This window comes from Leptopilina heterotoma, unplaced genomic scaffold (genome assembly GCF_015476425.1).
Source record: "Leptopilina heterotoma isolate Lh14 unplaced genomic scaffold, ASM1547642v1 Lhet_123, whole genome shotgun sequence".
Classification (NCBI taxonomy): Eukaryota; Metazoa; Arthropoda; class Insecta; order Hymenoptera; family Figitidae; genus Leptopilina; species Leptopilina heterotoma.
In genome coordinates, this window is record NW_025110842.1 from 1,461,993 (window position 1) to 1,482,421 (window position 20,429).

Below are 20,429 nucleotides of genomic sequence, written 5' to 3' on the forward strand. Positions count from 1 at the left end.
TATATTATTTACATAATATTTTCTAAAAATATTATATAATTAAAAATATATAATTAATAGTAACTGTGTAATTAATAAAATACGAGTATAGTAAGAAACGATGATAATACCGAACTTTTCGACTTCAAATTTCGATTCTTTGAGTCCTAGTTAGTAGAAAACGAGTACCATGAATAGTATTTGTTTCCAAAAAAAAAATTAATTTTTTAGAAAATACTAATCCAAAATTTTGTTTTTTTTAATATTTTGAATTTTTACTGAATTTTTTTCACCACTATTTTTGGTGAAATAACCGATGATTTTTAGAGCAAAATAATTGATTAATCAACTAGTATTACCGTCACTAATAGAAAAATTAAAGTATAGTGAGAAATAGTGTTTAATTTGAATTTTTTGAGGTTAAATTTAATTTCCTTGGGTCCAAGTTAGTAGAAAACGAGTACCATGAAAGATATTTTTTCAAAAGATAAAATTCAAAATTTTTATTTTTCAAATTTTTTTTTTGAATTTTGAAAAATTTGCATTCTTTACAATTTTTATTGAAAAATCCAAAAATAATTAACAAATTTTGCCAAATTCAAATACTTTTTTCAATCAAAATTGTAAAATATAAAAATTTTTCAAAATTCAAAAAAAATTTTAGTTCAAAAAAAAAATTACTCTTCATTGTACTCGTTTTCTACTAACTTGGACCCAAGGAAATGGAATTTAACCTCAAAAAAGTAAAATAGAAAATATTAGTTAAAAAAATCGTAATTCCTAATAAAATTAATAAATAATAATAAAAAAAAAAATTGTTTTTTTTGCAGATCGACGAAGCTAGTCATGTCAGTGAATCGAGATGGAAAAGAGGAGAATAAAATGAAATTGGGCGGATCGGATTTTAGGTGCCGATCGAGATTTCGAATAATAATCGATGGATTGTCGTCTGTTTGAGATAAGAGGGAACGTGAAAGAGAGCTGGAGAAACCAAAGTTGGACACTATTATAAAATAATATTTATAAATAAAAATATAAATATATTTCTATATAAAGAAAACGAAAAAGAAGAAGGAGAAAAAAAAGTATAAAATAAGAGGAATAATCAAGAAATTTTTTTTTTATTGCCGAGGATCGATTTTATTCCAAATTTCGATCCGCGCGCTTCTCAGCAACGGCCTTTTCGCTGGCCTGGCCAGCTACTATGCGAATTGAAGCTCTCAGCGCACTCGTCGCGGTAAGTTTCTTTTTGAAATTTATTTATTTTTTTAGTTTTTTTTAGGAAAAAAAAAAGCAATTTTAATGAACCGTTCTTTAAAATTTTTGGTATTTTTTATATTTTAAATTATTTTTGTATTTTCCGTTGTTTTGTATTTTTGTACTCTTGTATTTTTTATTATTTGTATTTTTGTACTTTTGTATTAAAATAAAGAAATTTTACTGAACTGTTCATTAAAATTTCGTTCTTTTTAGTATTTTTCTGTATTTAAAATTGTTTTTGTATTTTTACTGTCTTGTATTTTTTATTATTTTTATTTTTATACTTTTCTATAATTAAAAGAAATTTTACTGAACTGTTCTTTAAATTTTCGAGCTTTTTAGTATTTTTCTGTATTTAAAATTGTTTTTGTATTTTTACTGTCTTGTATTTTTTATTATTTTTATTTTTATACTTTTCTATAATTAAAAGAAATTTTACTGAACTGTTCCTTAAATTTTCGAGCTTTTTAGTATTTTTCTGTATTTAAAATTATTTTTGTATTTCTTTTTTTTTATTATTTTTATTTTTGTACTTTTGTATAATTAAAAGAAATTTTACTGAACTGTTCCTTAAATTTTCGTGCTTTTTAGTATTTTTCCGTATTTAAAATTATTTTTGTATTTCTTTGTATTTTTTATTATTTTTATTTTTGTACTTTTGTATAATTAAAAGAAATTTTACTCAACTGTTCCTTAAATTTTCGAGCTTTTTAGTATTTTTCCGTATTTAAAATTATTTTTATATTTCTTTGTATTTTTACTGTCTTGTATTTTTATTATTTTTATTTTTGTACTTTTTTAAAATTAAAAGAAATTTTACTGAACTGTTCATTAAATTTTCGATTACGGTGATTCCACAATGAAACAAATGTTAAAAACCGATTAATTAAAAAAATTAGGTCAATTATGGTCATTCTACAATGAAACGAATGTTAAAAATCGATTAACTAGTAAATTTAGGTCAATAAAAGGGTGATTCTACAATGAAATTAATGTTATTAATCGATTAACTAGTAAATTTAGGTCAATTAGGGTGATTCTACAATGAAACGAATATTATTAATCGATTAACTAGTAAATTTAGGTCAATAAGGGTGATTCTACAATGAAACGAATGTTAAAAATAGATCAACTAGAAAATTTAGGTCAATTAGGGTGATTCTACAATGAAACGAATGTTATTAATCGATTAACTAGTAAATTTAGTTCAATAAGGGTGATTCTACAATGAAATTAATGTGAAAACCCAGTTAAATATAAAATTTAGATCAATCAGAGTGATTCTACAATGAAATGAAAGTAAAAACTTAATTAAACAAAATTTAGGTTATTTTATGTCATTAGGGTGATTCTACAAAGAAAAGAATGTTAAAAGTCGATCAACTAGAAAATTGAGGTAAATTACAGTGTTTCTACAATGAAATTAATATGAAAACTCTATTAACCATAAAATGAAGGTCAATTAGAGTGATTCTACAATATAATTTAATTATAGCGATGATCAACCATAAAGTTGATATTCATTAGAGTGGTTTCACAAAAGAATTGATGTTAAATAACAAAAAAAAATTACAAAATTTAGTTCAATTAAGGTAATCCTCCAATGAAAGTAATATTAGAATGACCACCAAAATTAAAGTTAATTGTAGATAATTAATTTTTAATTTTTTTTAATTTTTTAATTTTTTAATTTTTTTATTTAATAAAAATTAGAAACTATATTGGAGTTGTAATAACTGAAATTAATTTATAATCAGAAATATTTTACAAAACTGTTCCAAAAAATTTTAATTAAAAATAAAAAAAAAGTTGTTTTAAGTCCAAATTAGAAAATTTTTATTATGAAGAAAATTTGAATCAAGAAAGAAAGAATGAAAGAAAAATACATAAAAATTCTCAATTCATAAAATAAGAGAAGAAGAATAATATAATATAGAAAAAGATAAAAATCTTTATTGACAATAAAATGTGTCCAATAAAAGACAATGTCGAAGAAAAATGATATGAAATTACAGCTGATAAAAGATTTTTTTTTTTTTTCTATTTTATGAGCGAATGAGAGAGATAGAGTTGAAATAATTTACTGGCAAGCGAAGGGATGATGTTCTATCTGATGTTAATACACAATTAAGGAATTTTGTAACTGGGAGAACCGGTCTCTTATCAGAAATAGGATTTTCAGAAAGAACTTGGTTTACTGCTCATCTCTTATTTATTCATATGGAGGTATATTATAAGAAAATTAGAGGACATTCGCAAGATATTCAATTTGATAAAAAAGCGAGAAAACCTTATTAAGTCATTTTGCACAATTTTTTCTTTTTTATTTTCTTTTTCTTTTTCTTTTTCTTTTGTTTTTGTTTTTATCATTTCAAAACGTGTTTTATTCCAAGTTGACTTTTTTGCCCCATTTGCTACCAGTTGTCACGTGATATTTCATCAATCACTTCCGGTCTTTTTTCTTTGCAAATAAGAAAAAATTATTTTTCATTTTTTAAAAATTTTATTTTATTTCTACTTTAATTACCGGATATTTTTTTTCCTTCTTTTTTTCTTTTTTCTTTCTTTTTTTCTCTTAAATTTTGAATTTAATTACAAAAAAATTGAAATAAAAAAATTAAATTTAAAAAATCAAAAATTTTAAAAACGATTTAGTTTCCATGCTATTGTAAAATTGCCCTAAGAGAATAAAATTTTCCGGGTATTTTCGCGTTTTTGACAAACAAATAAATTCCATTGTAGAATTGCCTTAAATGACTTCAATATTGTAGTTATGTTCATTGTACAATAAAAAAAAAACATTTAACAAAAAAAACAAAAAAAAACTCATTGTAGAATCACCTTAAATGACTAAAATTTTAATTAATTAATTAATTAATTAATTAATTAATTAATTAATTTAACTAAATTTTTCACCTTAAATGACTAAAATTTTGAGTTTATGTTCGCTATACAATAAAACAATATTAATATTTAACAAGATTGATTCAATTTGGAAAATTAGACAAAAATTAACTTAAATTTTGAGTTTATTTTCGAATTTTGCCAAAACGTTAATCACATTGTAGAATTACCCTAAAGAATAACAATTTTTCTTTTAATTCCAATTTTTATTAATCATTATGAAATTTTATTGTCGAATCACCATTAAGATGGCCTTTAATTTTTAAGGGTTATTTTCAATTCTTAAAAATGTTAATTATGCTATTGTAGAATCACCCTTACAAACTTAAATTTTGACGATTATTTCCGAATTATAATTTAAAAAAAAACAATTGTAATGAATTTTTAAAAATTCAGGAAAACTAATTTAAAATGAAATTTAAATAAATTTGAAATTAATGCGAAGAAAACCTATAGAAAAGGAATTGAAGAAATATTGAAATTAATCCAAAAAAAATTTTTTTTAAAAACTTAAGAAATCTTGAGAACTAATATTTTGAAAAAAAATTGAAATTTTCTAAATCCAGAAAATTAATTTTAAAAAATTTGCAATTTATTGCAAAAATTAAGAAAAATAAATGAAAAAATGTTAAAATGAATTGAAAGAATTGAAAGTTACAGAAGAAATTTCGAAAATTAATTGAAGAAAAATTGAAATTTTTAAAAATCTAGAAAATAATTCAAAAAAAGTTGAAAATTCAAAAATTTCAGAAAATAAATTGAAATTAATTGAAAAAATTAAAAATAATTCTAAAAATCTAGAAAAATAATTGAAAAAAATGGAAAATAACAAAAATATAGAAAATTAAAAATAATTGAAATTTATTTTAAAAATCTAGAAAATTACTTGAAATTAATACTGAAGATCTAGAAAAGTAATTGAAAAAAAATTGTGAGTAACTGAAGAAATCTAGAAAATTAATTGAAAAAAATTGAAATTTGAATAATCAAGGAGATTAAATGAAAAAAATTGAAATTTATTTTAAAAATCCAGAAAAATAATAATTGATATTAATTAGAACAATTAAAATTATTTATAAAGATCTGGAAAAATAATTGAAAAAAAATTCAATTAATTTTTAAAAAATTGAAAGTAATTGAAGAAATTTGGAAATGTAATTGAAAAAAATTGAAATTTATTTCAAAAATCTAGAAAAATAATTGATATTAATTAAAACAATTGAAATTATTTCTAAAGATGTACAGAAATAATTGAAAAAAATTGAAATTTATTCAAAGCATTGAAAGTAACTGAAGAAATCTAGAAAATTAATAGAAATTTGAATAATCAAGGAAATTAATTGAAAAGAATTGAAATTTATATCAAAAATTTAGAAAATTACTTGAAATTAATTCTTAAAATCTAGAAAATTAATTGAAAAAAAAATAATTTAAATAGTCTAGGAAATTAATTGACATAATTAAAATTTATTTCACTAATCTAAAAAAGGAATTGAAATTAATTAATAGAATTGAAATTAACTAAAGAAATATGGAAAAATAATTGAAAAAAATTGAAATTTATTTAAAAAATACAGAAAAATAATTGAAATCAATTAAAACAATTGAAATTATTTATAAAAATCTAGAAAAATAATTGAAAAAAAATTGAAAATTAAATAATTTAGGAAATAAATTGAAAAAATTGAAATTGATTTCACTAATCTAGAAAAAGTAATTAAATTAATTAAAACAATTGAAATTAGTTATACAGATGTAGAAAAATAATTTTAAAAAATTGAAATTAATTAAAAAAATTATAAATAATTCTAAAAATCTTGAAAAATAATTGAAAAAATTGAAATAAATTAAAAAAAATTGTTAAGTAACTGAAGAAATTTGGGGTTATCCGAAATTTGAAAAAATTTATTGAAAAAAAATTAAATTTAAATAATTCAGAAAATTCATTGAAATTTGAAATTTATTTCAAAAATCTAAAAAATTACTTGAAAAAAATTGAATTTAATTAAAACAATTGAAATTATTGAAAAAAGTCTAAAAAAAAAAATTTAATACAAAAAATTTTAGTTAATACAGAAAAAAACTAAAAAAAAAAATTAAAGTGAATGAAAAAGAAAATATATTTTATTATACATGTATATATATATTTATATAGAAAGAGAGGGAGAGAGAGAATACGAGAGAAAGCCGGAGGCAAAGTACTCCCACGCATTTACTTATAAATCACTTTTGAAAGTGAGATTGGCGCAAAGAGGAAATTTGGACCCACCCCTCTCGATGATAATAATAATAATAATAATAACAACAATAATAAATATCGATGCGCATCAATATTTTTCAAATTATTTTAAATTACAGTCTAACATATATGATAACTAACGGTGATGTGCGCTATTGAAAAAAAAAAAAAATGCAGACATGAGAAGAAAAAAAAGTAAATTCCTCGTAGCATTTTATTATTGAAATATTTTTCCTTTTTTTTTTTTGCAGCTGGCTCATAAAATTTCTTTTAAGAATAATTTATTACACGTATTTTTCTCCATAAGTTTTTTTTTCATTGTAGAATCACCCTAAATTATCTATTAAAGTCATATATTGTCCTCTCGACACTTATGTTTTGAGGTTATTCTCGCCTGTGGCAATATTAATTTAATTTGTAGAATGACCTTTAAAATATTTTTTTTTTTAAATATTTTTATTTTTAAAAATATTTTTATTTTTAAAAATATTTTTATTTTTAAAAATATTTTTATTTTTAAAAATATTTTTATTTTTAAAAATATTTCTATTTTTAAAAATATTTTTATTTTTAAAAATATTTCTATTTTTAAAAATATTTCTATTTTTAAAAATATTTCTATTTTTAAAAATATTTTTATTTTTAAAAATATTTTCTGCTTTTGAAATAATTTTCTTTACGAACTAATCTAAGCTTTACTAACTAATTTTTAGTATTATTCGCCATTTGAAATAATTTTTATTGCAGAAACACCGTAATTAATCTATATTTTACAGTTCAGTGTTTGACCATATCAATTCCATTGTAGAATCACCATAACTTGTCGTTATGTTCGCCTTTTGATAATATCTAATTTCCATTGTAGAATCACCTTTAATGACCTATTTTTTTTTTACTATTTTCGCCTTTTGACGTAATTTACATTGTAGATCAACCGTAATTGACCTAAATTTTGTGGCTCGTCTTTTGAAAAGATTAACTTAATTGTAAAATCACCATAAATTATTGAAATTTTATATAGGTTATGTATACCTTTTGACAATATGATTTCCATTGTAGAATGGCCCTAAAAGATCCGTATTTAATTTAATTATTTATTTAAATTTTTTATTAACTATAATTTGTTATTAATTCTATTTTTAATTTTTTAATTAATTTTTGATTAATTCTATTTTTTATTAATTAATTAATTAATTAATTAATTATTTAATTAATTAATTATTTAATAATTTAATTAATTGTTATTAATTATTAATTATAAATTTCTCATTAATTAAAATTTCTTTTTGTTTATTTGAAATTAGTTTTTCTTTGGACGAGAAATGAGAAACCTGCTATGGGTAGTTTGCCATTATTAAATTATCCTGTGTGTATAAATGTATATACGAGAACGGTACCCTGAGCAATAATAATTATATCGTCTATCAATATATATATATGTATATTAATATTAAAGTAAAGTTGTATTTTGCCCTCGCGTTTCGACACACACTTAACATTTATGTAGATTAAACTGGTATATATGATCGCTGATTATAATCTTCCCATTACAGTCACAACAACTTACAGCGCTTCCAAGCATTTCATTTTTATTTTTTTTTACAGTTTTATATTCTGATTAACAACTCGAACGATTCATCTGCCTTGATAAATGCAGCTATTTACTGCCTCCTATGAGACAAGTGACAATATTTATTGAATGAAAATTAATTTCGACTTTTAAAATTGAAATTCGTCGAATTTAGAGTAGAAACATTGTTTTAAGGAACAGTTCTGGAAAATTTTACTGATAACATTCATACTGATAGTTTTTTGGCGAAAATAATTATGATTGGTAATTTTTGACATTCTTTTCTTTCTAGAATCACATTAATTGACCTAAATTTTGTTCAATTAAGTTTTCACATTCATTTCATTGTAGAATCACCATAATTGACCTAAATTTACTAGTTGGTTGTTTTTTTAAAATTTGTTTCATTGTAGAATCACCCTAATTGACCTAAATTTACTAGTAGATCGATTTTTAACATTCGTTTCATTGTAGAATCACCCTAATTGACCTAAATTTACTAGTTGGTCGTTTTTTAACATTTGTTTCATTGTAGAATCACCCTAATTGACCTTAAATGTGTGTTTAAAAATGTCGTTTTCACATTAATTTCATTGTAGACTCACCGTAATTGACCTAAATTTACTAGTTTGTCGATTTTTAACACTCCGTTCATTGTAAAACCACTCTAATGGATATAAACTTTAGTTTCTCGCTTATTACATTAATTTAATTGTATTTTTTAACATTCGTTTCATTGTAGAATCACCCCAAATTGACCCATATTTTCTTTAATTAAGTTTCCACTTTAATTTCATTGTAGAATCACCATTATTGACCTAAATTTACTAGTAGATCGATTTTTAACATTCGTTTCATTGTAGAATCACCCCAAATTGACCCATATTTTCTTTAATTAATTTTTCACTTTAATTTCATTGTAAAATCACATTTATTGACCTAAATTTAATAGTAGATCGATTTTTAACATTCGCTTCATTGTAGAATCACCCTATTTGACCTAAATTTTGCGGTTTATAAGGTTTTCACGTTAATTTCATTGTAGAATCACTGTAATTGACATAAATTTTCTAGTTGGACGATTTTTAACATTCGTTTCATTGTAGAATCACCTTAATTGACCTAAATTTTGTGGTAATAGTTAAATATTGTGTTTCACGCTAATTTCATTGTAGAATCACCCTAATTGACCTAAATTTTGTTTAATTTAATTTGTTTAATTTTGTTTAAAGTTTTCACATTAATTTCATTGTAGAATCACCATAATTGCCCTTAATTTACTAGTTGATCGTTTTTTAATATTCGTTTCATTGTAGAATCACCCTAATTGACCTAAATTTTGCGGTTAATAAATTTTTCACGTTAATTTCATTTTAGAATCACTCTAATTGACCTAAATTTTCCGGTTGAACGATTTTTAAAATTCGTCTCATTGTAGAATCACCCTAATTGAATACATTAAATTCTAAACTAATATAAAATGTTCTGGAACAGTTCAGTAAAAATATTTTAAACTACAATTTTCGGAACGGTTCAGGAAAATATTAACAATTTCTTTTTTTTGTCGTTGATCCGTAAAGAATATTCAACTACAATTTCAGAAGGGGTTCGAAAAATATTTTCAGCTACAATTTTAAAAACGGTTTAGGAAAATATTACAAATTACTATTTTCAGGAACGGTTTAGGAAAAAAATAATGTAGCTTCAATTTTTAGAACCAATTTATTTTTTTTATGATACATTTTTAAAGAACGATTTTGAAAATATTTTAATAGACAATTTCAGAAACGGTTCTGTAAAATAATATTTAATACAATTTTAAAATTCAAGAACAGTTACGAAAAATATTTTAAACCAAAATTTTCACGAGTGATATAAAATATTATTACATTCAGGAAAAAAAATTGGAAATATTTTCAATTTCAGGAATAGTCTCAAAAGGTATTCAAGAAAATATTTGTAAAAATACAATTATTTTATGGAACAGTTCAGGAGAATATTTGTAAAAATACGATTTTAAGTATCAGTTCAGGAAAATATTTGTTAAAAAAAACATATTTTTAAGGAACAGTTCAGGAATTTTTTTTTTAAATACATTTTGAGGGAACAGTTCAGGAAAATATTTGCAAAAATACAATTTTAAGTAACAGTTCAGGAAAAAATTTGTTTAAAAAATATATTTTTAAGGAAGAATTCAGGAATTTAAAAAAAAATACATTTTTAGGAAACTGTTCAGGAAAATATTTGCAAAAATACAATTTTAAGTAACAGTTCAGGAAAAACTTTGTTTAAAAAATACATTTTTAAGGAACAATTCAGGAATTTTTTAAAAAAATACATTTTTAGGGAACAGTTCAGGAAAATATTTGTAAAAAAACATATTTTTAAGGAACAGTTCAGGAATTTTTTTTTAAAAAAACATTTTGAGGGAACAGTTCAGGAAAATATTTGCAAAAATACAATTTTAAGTAACAGTTCAGGAAAAAATTTGTTTAAAAAATACATTTTTAAGGAACAATTCAGGAATTTTTTAAAAAAATACATTTTTAGGGAACAGTTCAGGAAAATATTTGTAAAAAAAAACATATTTTTAAGGAACAGTTCAGGAATTTTTTTTAAATACATTTTGAGGGAACAGTTCAGGAAAATATTTGCAAAAATACAATTTTAAGTAACAGTTCAGGAAAAAATTTGTTTAAAAAATACATTTTTAAGGAACAATTCAGGAATTTTTTTTTAAAATACAGTTTTAGTGAATAGTTCAGGAAAATATTTGTAAAAATACGATTTTAAGTAACAGTTCAGGAATTTTTTTTAAAAAAATACATTTTTGGGGAACAGTTCTGGAAAATATTTGTAAAAATTCATTTTCAGAGAACAATTTAGAAAAATCTTTATAAAAGTACTTTTTTAACTATCAGTTCAGGAAATTATTTGTAAAAATTCATTTTTAAGGAACAATATTTAGGAACATATATCTAAAAAACAATTTTCTGAAACTGTTCCTTAAAAATATTTTCAACAGTAATTGTAGTTTAGATATTTCTTTTATAATTATTTTTTTATCTTTGGAATTTAGGATTATAATATAAAATTCTGTTTAAAAAAAAAGAGATTTTCGAAAGAAGACACATTTTTCTTGTTTGTCGAAAAATTGTAGAAAAAAGTTAAAATCAGGGATTTAGTGGAAGAGGCTCGTGTGACACGAGCTCTTTCGCCTCGAGGACTAATTTCCATAAAGATTGCCGACCGAATTAATGTTTTCGCCTCCGCTTTATATGTTCACACACGAAACCGACAATGTGTGTGGCATCTCCTCTTAATAACTTAACTGACTATTCATTGATACTTTCATTCAGGGACGTGGCAATTTTTTTTTTTTACTTCTTTTTTTTCGACAAATTTCAAAAAAGTAGATTTTTATTCTAAATCTAAAATTCTATAATCTTCCTTCATTTTTATGTATAATATAATTTTTAATTAAATTAGAATTTAATTTTCATTATGAATATTGAAAAAAAATGTTTAAATATTAGTAAAATTAAATATTTTTATTAATATGTAGAATTTCCGTAATTAATTATGTTCATTAATTGTATTGTAGAATCACCCTAAATTTTTTAATTCGCATTTTAACTTTAATTTAAATGTAGAACCACCCTAAATTTTTTGATTCGATTTTTCACATTAATTTAATTGTAGAATCACCCTAATTGATATTAATTTTGTAGTTTTAATATTAATTTCATTGTAGAATTACCCAAAAAAAATTTTATTCGCTTAACATTAATCTAAGAAATCATCCTAATTGAGTTAAATTTTGTAGTAATTTGAATTTTAATATTAATTTCATTGTAGAATCACCCTCAATATTTTGTTTACTTTTTTAAATTAATTACATTGTAGAATCATCCTAAATTTTTTGATTCGCTTTTTGACATTAATTTAATTGTAGAATCACCCTAATTGAGTTAAATTTTAATATTAATTTAATTGTAGAATCACCCTAAATTTTTTGATTTTTTTAAGATTAATTTAATTGTAGAATCACCCTAAATTTTTTGTTTACTTTTTTAAATTAATTACATTGTAGAATCACCATAATTGAACTATATTTTTTAATCCTTAAATTATAGGAAAAAAATACTTTACTGAACGGTTCCGGAAAAATAGTAATTTTTACTATTTTCCTGAACTGCGAGTAAATTTGTTATTTTCAATATTGTCCGGAACCGCGCTCTCCTTAAAATGTGTATCAAAAAAAAAAAAAAAAAAAAAAAAAAAAAAAAAAAAAAAAAAAAAAAAAAAAAGAATAATTTTCCGCTTGATTACTGTAATTATTGAGTAAAACAAAAAATATTTTACTGAACCGTCTCCCGAAAATTGTAGTTTAAAATATTTATTTCTCTAATTTAGAGGATAATTTTTGCTAATTTTTTCTCGTAATTCTTTTTTGTTGCAGGTGGTTTGGCTGACCGCAATCCTGTGCCCGCGGCTCATTGCCGCCAATAATTTGACGCTCAACTTTTCTTCTCGCAGATCAAAAGAACTTCATTCTGGAGGTCACATCTCTCGTTGGTAAATGTCTTTTTTTTTATTTATTTTTTTTTTTTTTGCATTTTACTTTCAAATTTTTGAGTTTTACAATTTAAAAATTTTCTTCTCTTTTCCCATTAAAAATTTTTTCAAAATGAAAAAAAAACGATTTCAAAAAAGAAGAAAAGAAAAAAATTATTTTGAAAAAGAAGTTTTCAACAATTTTGATGAAATTTCTTTAAAAAATCATTATTTTCAAAATTTTTTTTTTAAATTTCAGTTTATCGAAAATTTAATTATTTATGAAAATAATTGAATTCTTGAATAGAATTTTATTAAAACTTTTTTAAATAATTGAATCCCCGTGAAAAAAATTTATTATTTCTGCCAATAATTGAATTTTTGCAAAATTTAAAAAAATAATTGAATTTTTGAGAAGAATTTTATCAAAATTGTATTTAAAATTTTTAAATAATTTAATTTTTGTGAAAAATTTATAATTTATTGATATAATTTAATTCTGAAGAAGATTTTTAAAATAATTGAATTTTCCCTGGAATTCAATTAAAATTGTATATTTAAAATAATTGAATTCCAGCGAAAATTTAATTACTTGAGAAAATAATTGAATTTTCTGAATAGAATTTTATTAAAAACCTTTTTTAAATAATTGAATCACTGTGAAGAAATTTATTATTTCTGCAAATAATTGAATATTTGCAAATTTAAAATAATGGATAAATTTTTTAGAAAAATTTATGGAAATTGTATTTAAAATAATTGAATTCTTTTATGAAATTTTATTAAAATTTTATTTAAAAATAATTGAAATACAACAAAAATTTAATTATTTATGAAAATAATTGAATTCTTCAATTAAATTTTATTAAAGGTTCAAACAAATTCAATTATTTTCAAAAGTTTTAATGAATTCTTCAAAAAAGTTTCAATTATATTTATAAATAGAAGAATTCTTTGCAGAAATTCAATTATTCAAAATAATTTTACAAAAGAATTTAATTTCTTTCTTAATTCTTAATAAAATCAATTATTTTCATAAATAATAAATTTCTTCTCAAAAAGTCAATTATTTTCATAAATAAAAAAATTCTTCTCCGGAAATTCAATTATTTTCGTAAATAAAAATAAAAAAATTCTTCGCTAGAAGTCAATTATTTTTGTTAATTTTATTAATTATTATTATTTATATTATTTATTATTTTGGTTAAAATTCGTCGAAAATAATAGAAATAATAGAAGAAAATAAAGAAAATCTTTGCAAAAAATTTAATTATTTTCAACAAAAAAAAATTTCACGAATGAATTCAATTTTTTTCTTAATTCGTTTATAAAATTTTTCAAAAGAATTCAATTATTTTCTGAAATTTTAATGAAATTCAATAATTAAATGTACAATTTCAATTATTAATAAAAACGATTATTTTTTAAACTTGAAAGAAATTGTTCATAAAATTCAATTATTTTCAAAATTTTCAATTAAAATTATTAAAGAAACTCCATTATTTAAAAAAAAAAATTTTCAATACAATTTTAATTAAATTTCTGGAAATAATAGAATTATCTTTAAAAATATTATTTAAATTCAATTATTTTTAATAATTTTAATAAAAATTCAATTATTTTCAACAATAATTCTGATAAAAAATTCTTTCGAAACAATTCAATTATTTTTGTAAATTTGTAAAATTCTAGGGAAGAATTCAATTTTATTTTTGTAAATAAGAAAATTCTTCTGAGAAATACAATTATTTTCAAATACAATTTTTATTATAAATTAAAAGGAAAAAATTCAATTATATTCAAGATTCAATTATTTTCCCAAAAATAATAAAATTCTTCGAAGGAAATTATTTTGAAAAAGAGGAAACAGAAAAATTTATTTTGTAAAAGAAAAAATAATTATTTCGAAAACGAAGAAAAAAAAAGAAAAAGAAAAAATTTTTTATACGAAAAAGAAAAAATAAATATTAATTCCAAAAAATTGGAGAAAAAGAAGAGAAAATTTTGAATTGAAAAAAATAATTTTTGAATTGCGAATGATTTAATTTTTCCAATTTTTCTTTTTTTTTCTTCGCTCTTTCACTCTCTCTCTCTGAAACTATTCTGGTTTAGGACAGAGCCTCAGGAGGAGGTGGCAATAAAACGTTTGACATATCGAGAGATGCAGAATATAATAAGAATGGAGGGTGGCGAGGATGGAGCTGCCGTCGATTGCTGTCCAACAATTGAGGAAATGTCGGAGCCAGTGGGCGGTCGAAATCGTCAAGATATGTACGTTGAGCTTTACCGTGATGGGGAAAATGTTCAGCGCTTCTTCGAGTACTCGTGCAGACCCGACGTCCTCGACAAGCCGTGCAGGTTCATTGACCGTAAATTAAGTGAACAATCAAGATGCGTGCAACAATTCTCCTATTCCTATGCCATCATTCAAAGTTCTGAACTTAAGGTACATTTTTATATTCAACCAAAAAAAAAAAAAAAAAAAAAAATTCCAACAATTGTTTTCCCTCCTTTCCTCTTTTTTCTTCGATCATCAAAAAAATTGAGAAAAAAGAAATGCAAAGAATGCAAATTACAGAATTTTTTATTTTCAAGATTTAAATTTTTGAATAATTTTATAATCAAAATTTAAAAAATTCGGTTATAAAGTAAATAATTGATTATTTATATTTTCAAAAATTTTAATATAATTCTTCGCAAGAATTCAATTATTTTTCTAATAAATAATAAAATTCTTCGGAAAAATTCAATTATTTTCCTAATAAACAATAAAATTCTTCGGAAAAATTCAATTATTTTCCTAATAAATAATAAATTTCGTCGAAAGAATTCAATTACTTTTCTGAAATTTAAATAAATCCATTGAAACAATTCAAATTTTTTTTTAAACTTAAGAAATTTCAATTATAATTCCAAAAATCAATTATTTAAAAAATAATTAAAATAATTTTAAAAGTGATTTAAACTTGAAAATTCAATTATTTCTAAAATTGTCTGTAAAATTTAATTTAATTCAATTTAATTCAATTATTTTCTAAAATTTTAAAGAATTCTTGGAAACAATTCAATTATTTTTGAAAATAATAAAATTCTTCGAAAAAATTCAATTATTTTTTAAATAATCAAATTCTTCGAAGGAATTCAATTATTTTCAAATATTTCTATAAAATTCTTCGAAAGAATTCAATTATTTTCTGTAATTTGAAGAAATTCATTGAAACAATTCAATTTTTTTTTAAACTTAAGAAATTTCAATTATAATTCCAAAATTCAATTATTTAAGGAATAATTAAAATAATTCTAAAAGTGATTTAAACTTGAAAATTCAATTATTTCTAAAATTGTCTGTAAAATTTAATTTAATTCAATTTAATTCAATTATTTTCTAAAATTTTAAAGAATTCTTGGAAACAATTCAATTATTTTTGAAAATAGTAAAATTCTTCGAAAAAATTCAATTATTTTTTAAATAATCAAATTCTTCGAAGGAATTCAATTATTTTCAAATATTTCTATAAAATTCTTCGAAAGAATTCAATTATTTTCTGTAATTTGAAGAAATTCATTGAAACAATTCAATTTTTTTTAAACTTAAGAAATTTCAATTATAATTCCAAAATTCAATTATTTAAAAAATAATTAAAATAATTGTTAAGGATAAAGGTCCGGATACGAAGCAATGACAACAAACTAATTAAACTTTAAGTTGAACTTTATTGCGGAAAATTACAAAGAGTCTTCAGAAAGATACTTTAGCAGGTTAGCGTGACTCTAAGCCAAAAAGGCGACTGTAAGAGCTCTATAAAGAAAACGGGAACGCGGACGCGTTGCACTCGGAAAATAAAAATGGAGACATCTGGTGTCAAGTATTCGAAAGGTTGGATCGTCGGTTTAGCCAACAATAATTCTAAAAGGAATTTAATCTAATAAATTTAATTATTTCTAAAATTGTCTGTAAAATTTATTTTAAAAAATTAATTATTTTCTAAAATTTCAAAGAATTCTTGGAAACAATATTCAATTATTTTTATAAATATTAAAATTCTTCGCAAAAATTCAATTATTTTAAAAATATTCAAATTTTTCAAAGGAATTTCATTTATTTTCAAATATTTCTATAAAAATTCTACTCAAGAATTCAATTATTTTCATAAATTCGAACATTTTTCTGAAAAAATCAATTATTTTTAAACTTAAATTTCAATTATAATTCCAAAATTCAATTATTAAAAAAATGATTAAAATAATTCTAAAAGTGAAATCACTTTTAATCTCAAAAATTCAATTATTTCTAAAATTGTCTGTAAAATTTAATTTAATTCAATTATTTTCTAAAAATTTTAAAGAATTCTTAAAAACAATTCAATTATTTTTATAAATAGTAAAATTCTTCTCAAGAATTTAATTATTTTCATAAATTCGAACATTTTTCTGAAAAATTCAGTTATTTTTAAAATTAAATTTCAATTATAATTCTAAAATTCAATTATTAAAAAAATGATTAAAATAATTCTAAAAGTGAAATTACTTTTAATCTCAAAAATTCAATTATTTCTAAACTTATCTGTAAAATTTAATTTAATTTAATTTAATTCAATTATTTTCTAAAATTTTAAAGAATTCTTGAAAACAATTCAATTATTTTTATAAATAGTAAAATTCTTGGCAAAAATTCATGTATTTTTAAAATATTCAAATTTTTCGAAGGAATTCAATTATTTTCAAATATTTCTATAAAATTCTTCTCAAGAATTCAATTATTTTCATAAATTCGAAATTTTTTTTTGAAAAATTCAATTATTTTTAAACTTAAATTTCAATTATAATTCCAAAATTCAATCATTAAAAAAATGATTAAAATAATTCTAAAAGTGAAATCACTTTTAATCTCAAAAATTCAATTATTTCTAAAATTATCTGTAAAATTTAATTTAATTTAATTTAATTTAATTATTTTCTAAATTTTTAAAGAATTCTTGGTAACAATTCAATTATTTTTATAAATACAAGTAAAACTCTTCGCAAAAATTCAATTATTTTAAAAATATTCAAATTTTTCAAAGGAATTGAATTATTTACAAATATTTCTATAAAATTTTTCTCAAGAATTCAATTATTTTCATAAATTCGTACAATTTTTGTGAAAAATTCATTTATTTTTATAAAAAGTGAAATTCTTTGCAAGAATTCAATCATTTTTCTTAAATTCTTCGAAAGAATTTAATTATTTTCTGAAATTTAAATAAATCCATTAAAACAATTCAATTTTTTTTTAAACTTAATAAATTTTAATTATAATTCCAAAATTCAATTATTTAAGAAATAATTAAAATAATTCTAAAAGTGATTTAATCTCAAAAATTCAATTATTTCTAAAATTGTCCGTAAAATTTAATTTAATTCAATTATTTTCCAAAATTTTAATGAATTCTTGGAAACAATTCAATTATTTTTATAAATATAGTAAAATTTTTCGCAAAAATTCAATTATTTTTAAAATAATCAAATATTCTTGAAAGGAATTATTTTTTTACTTTTTCGAAAGAATGCAATTGTTTTCTAAAATTATAAAAAATAATATAAAATAAAAAAATTGAATTTTAGAGAAGAATTTTATTATATTTATAAATAATATAAAAATTTCTTCGATAAAAGAATGAAAAACAAAAGAATTTTAATTAAATTAAAAAGACACTTTTTCATGCGGAAAAAAAAAGTTTAAGAAAAAAGAAAACTTTTTTTTTTTTATTAAAAATTAAAAATTTTTTTATTAAAATAGAAAATAAATTTTTCCAGGAGGGAGAACACACGAGGCATCATCATCGGCAACATCATTTTCCAGCGTTTCCCGGAAGTGCAGCGAGCGGCTCATCCTGGACATTGGACTACATTAAAGTACGAAGTGGTTGCAGCTGTGAAATTACGCCCAAACCGAAGAAGAAAAAATTCGCGGCAATGAAAGCCAAACGAACAAGAAGCAAATCGCGAATATCTCGTGACGACTTGAGTGATTAATTTCAGTTGATAATTAATTTATTCAATTATTAAATGTAATTTCATTTTCATTCGTTACTGTAATTAATTCAATTCATTTTCAGTAATTAATTCAACTAATTATGGCAATTAATTGAATTAATTACTGTAAATAATTTAAATTATTAAAATTATTAAAATAATTGAATTAATTGCAGTAATTGAAATTAAATTATTACAATAAATGAATTAATTGCAGTAATTGAATTAAATTTTTACAATAACTGAATTAATTGCAGTAATTGAATTAAATTATTACAATAACTGAATTAATTGCAGTAATTAATTGAATTAATTCAATTAATTCAATTAATTACGGCAATTAATTCAATTATTTGAATTAATTATGGTAATTAATTGAACTATGTAATTCATTTATTTTCGATAATTAATTCAAGTAATTCAATTAATTCAATTAATTCAATTAATTCAATTAATTCAATTAATTCAATTAATTCAATTAATTCAATTAATTCAATTAATTCAATTAATTCAATTAATTCAATTAATTCAATTAATTCAATTAATTCAATTAATTCAATTAATTCAATTAATTGATGCAATTAAAGAAATTAATTAAAAAACAAAAGAAAAAATGCTTCTCTCTGCCAAAAAGAAACAAACAAACAAAAAGACTATTATTTTCGCGATAGTGCGCTAATTTTAATATCGTCCTAATTATTATTATTTTTTTTTTATTTTATTTTATTCTATTTTATTATTTATACTCAAATTACATTGTGCGGCCAGTTTTTTTTTTCTACTACGAAAATCTAATTTAACCCTCTATCTTTATCTCCCCCTCGCCCATTACCCAAAATATTAAAGAAGAAATTATTTCCAGTGTACGAGAAAAGGGCAATTTTTTTGTTATGTAAATTTTATTAATTAACTTCTTACTTCTTACTTTTTTTTAAATAGAATTAGCAATTTTAAAAATGTAGAATTTAAAACTTTTTAATTCAAATTTTGTTTCATAAAAATAAAATATGAAATGGAATGAATAATTTCACTAAAATATTTCAAAATTAATTTAATTTTGAAATTAAATTTTAAAAGAATTGCGCTTACAATTTTCATAAATAAATGAACTTCGAACGATTTGAACTTGAATTTTTATAAAATTTAAATTTTAAATGAATTCAAATAGAAATTTTAATGTAACTTAGATTTTTCAAAAATTTTAATAATTCAAATTTTTCTGAAATTAGTTAATTCAAAAATTTTAATAATTCAAATTTTTCTGAAATTAGTTAATTCAAAAATTTTAATAATTCAAATTTTTCTGAAATTAGTTAAATTTTTTAATACTATATATATATACAATTATTAAAAATAATTGATTTATAAATCTATTATTTTTTTAAATTAAATTTTATTAATGTTTTTAACTAATATTCTTAACTAAAAAATTTAATTTTGGTGAGGTTACAAATAATTCCAGAAATTCAATTATTTTCCAAAGTAATAAAATTCTTCGCATAAATTCAATTACATTCGCAAAATTAAAAAAAAAAATTCTTGTCAAAATTCCAATTATCTTTATAAATAAGAGAAAATTCTTCTTCGAAATTCAATTATTTTCAAAAAATTTATAAAAATTCTTGGCAAAATTTCAAAAATTTTCTTTAATTCAATAATTTTTAATAAAAAATCTATTATTTTAATAAAATTTTCAAAAAAAAAAAAAAAAAATCAATTATTTAAGAAAAATGTTAATAAAAATTCTACGCAAACATTTCATTATTTTTTCATAATTAATAAAAATTTCACATGAATATTATTTAATTATTTACAAAAAATTGTTATAAATATCTTCGCAATAAATTAATTGAATTATTTTCATAAATAATCAAATTTTTTTTAAGGAATTCAATTATTTTCAAA

At 20.6% G+C, this 20,429-nt stretch overlaps 1 protein-coding gene across 1 annotated transcript; it reads left to right on the plus strand.

The window, feature by feature from the left end:
* The first annotated feature begins 969 nt into the window (after window positions 1–969).
* Window positions 970–18,605, plus strand: LOC122512204. Its single transcript, XM_043627922.1, has 4 exons — window positions 970–1,216; window positions 12,415–12,530; window positions 14,622–14,955; window positions 18,306–18,605. Exons 1-4 carry the CDS (start codon window positions 1,184–1,186, stop codon window positions 18,522–18,524), a joined length of 702 nt encoding a protein of 233 aa, XP_043483857.1. The 5' UTR covers window positions 970–1,183; the 3' UTR covers window positions 18,525–18,605.
* Window positions 18,606–20,429: the final 1,824 nt, after the last annotated feature.

Coding starts and splice junctions, on each gene's coding strand:
- LOC122512204 (XM_043627922.1), top strand. CDS start 1,184: ATGCGAATTGAAGCTCTCAGCGCACTCGTCGCG. Junction 1,217..12,414: donor CTCTCAGCGCACTCGTCGCG/GTAAGTTTCTTT, acceptor TTTTTGTTGCAG/GTGGTTTGGCTGACCGCAAT. Junction 14,956..18,305: donor TTCAAAGTTCTGAACTTAAG/GTACATTTTTAT, acceptor AAATTTTTCCAG/GAGGGAGAACACACGAGGCA.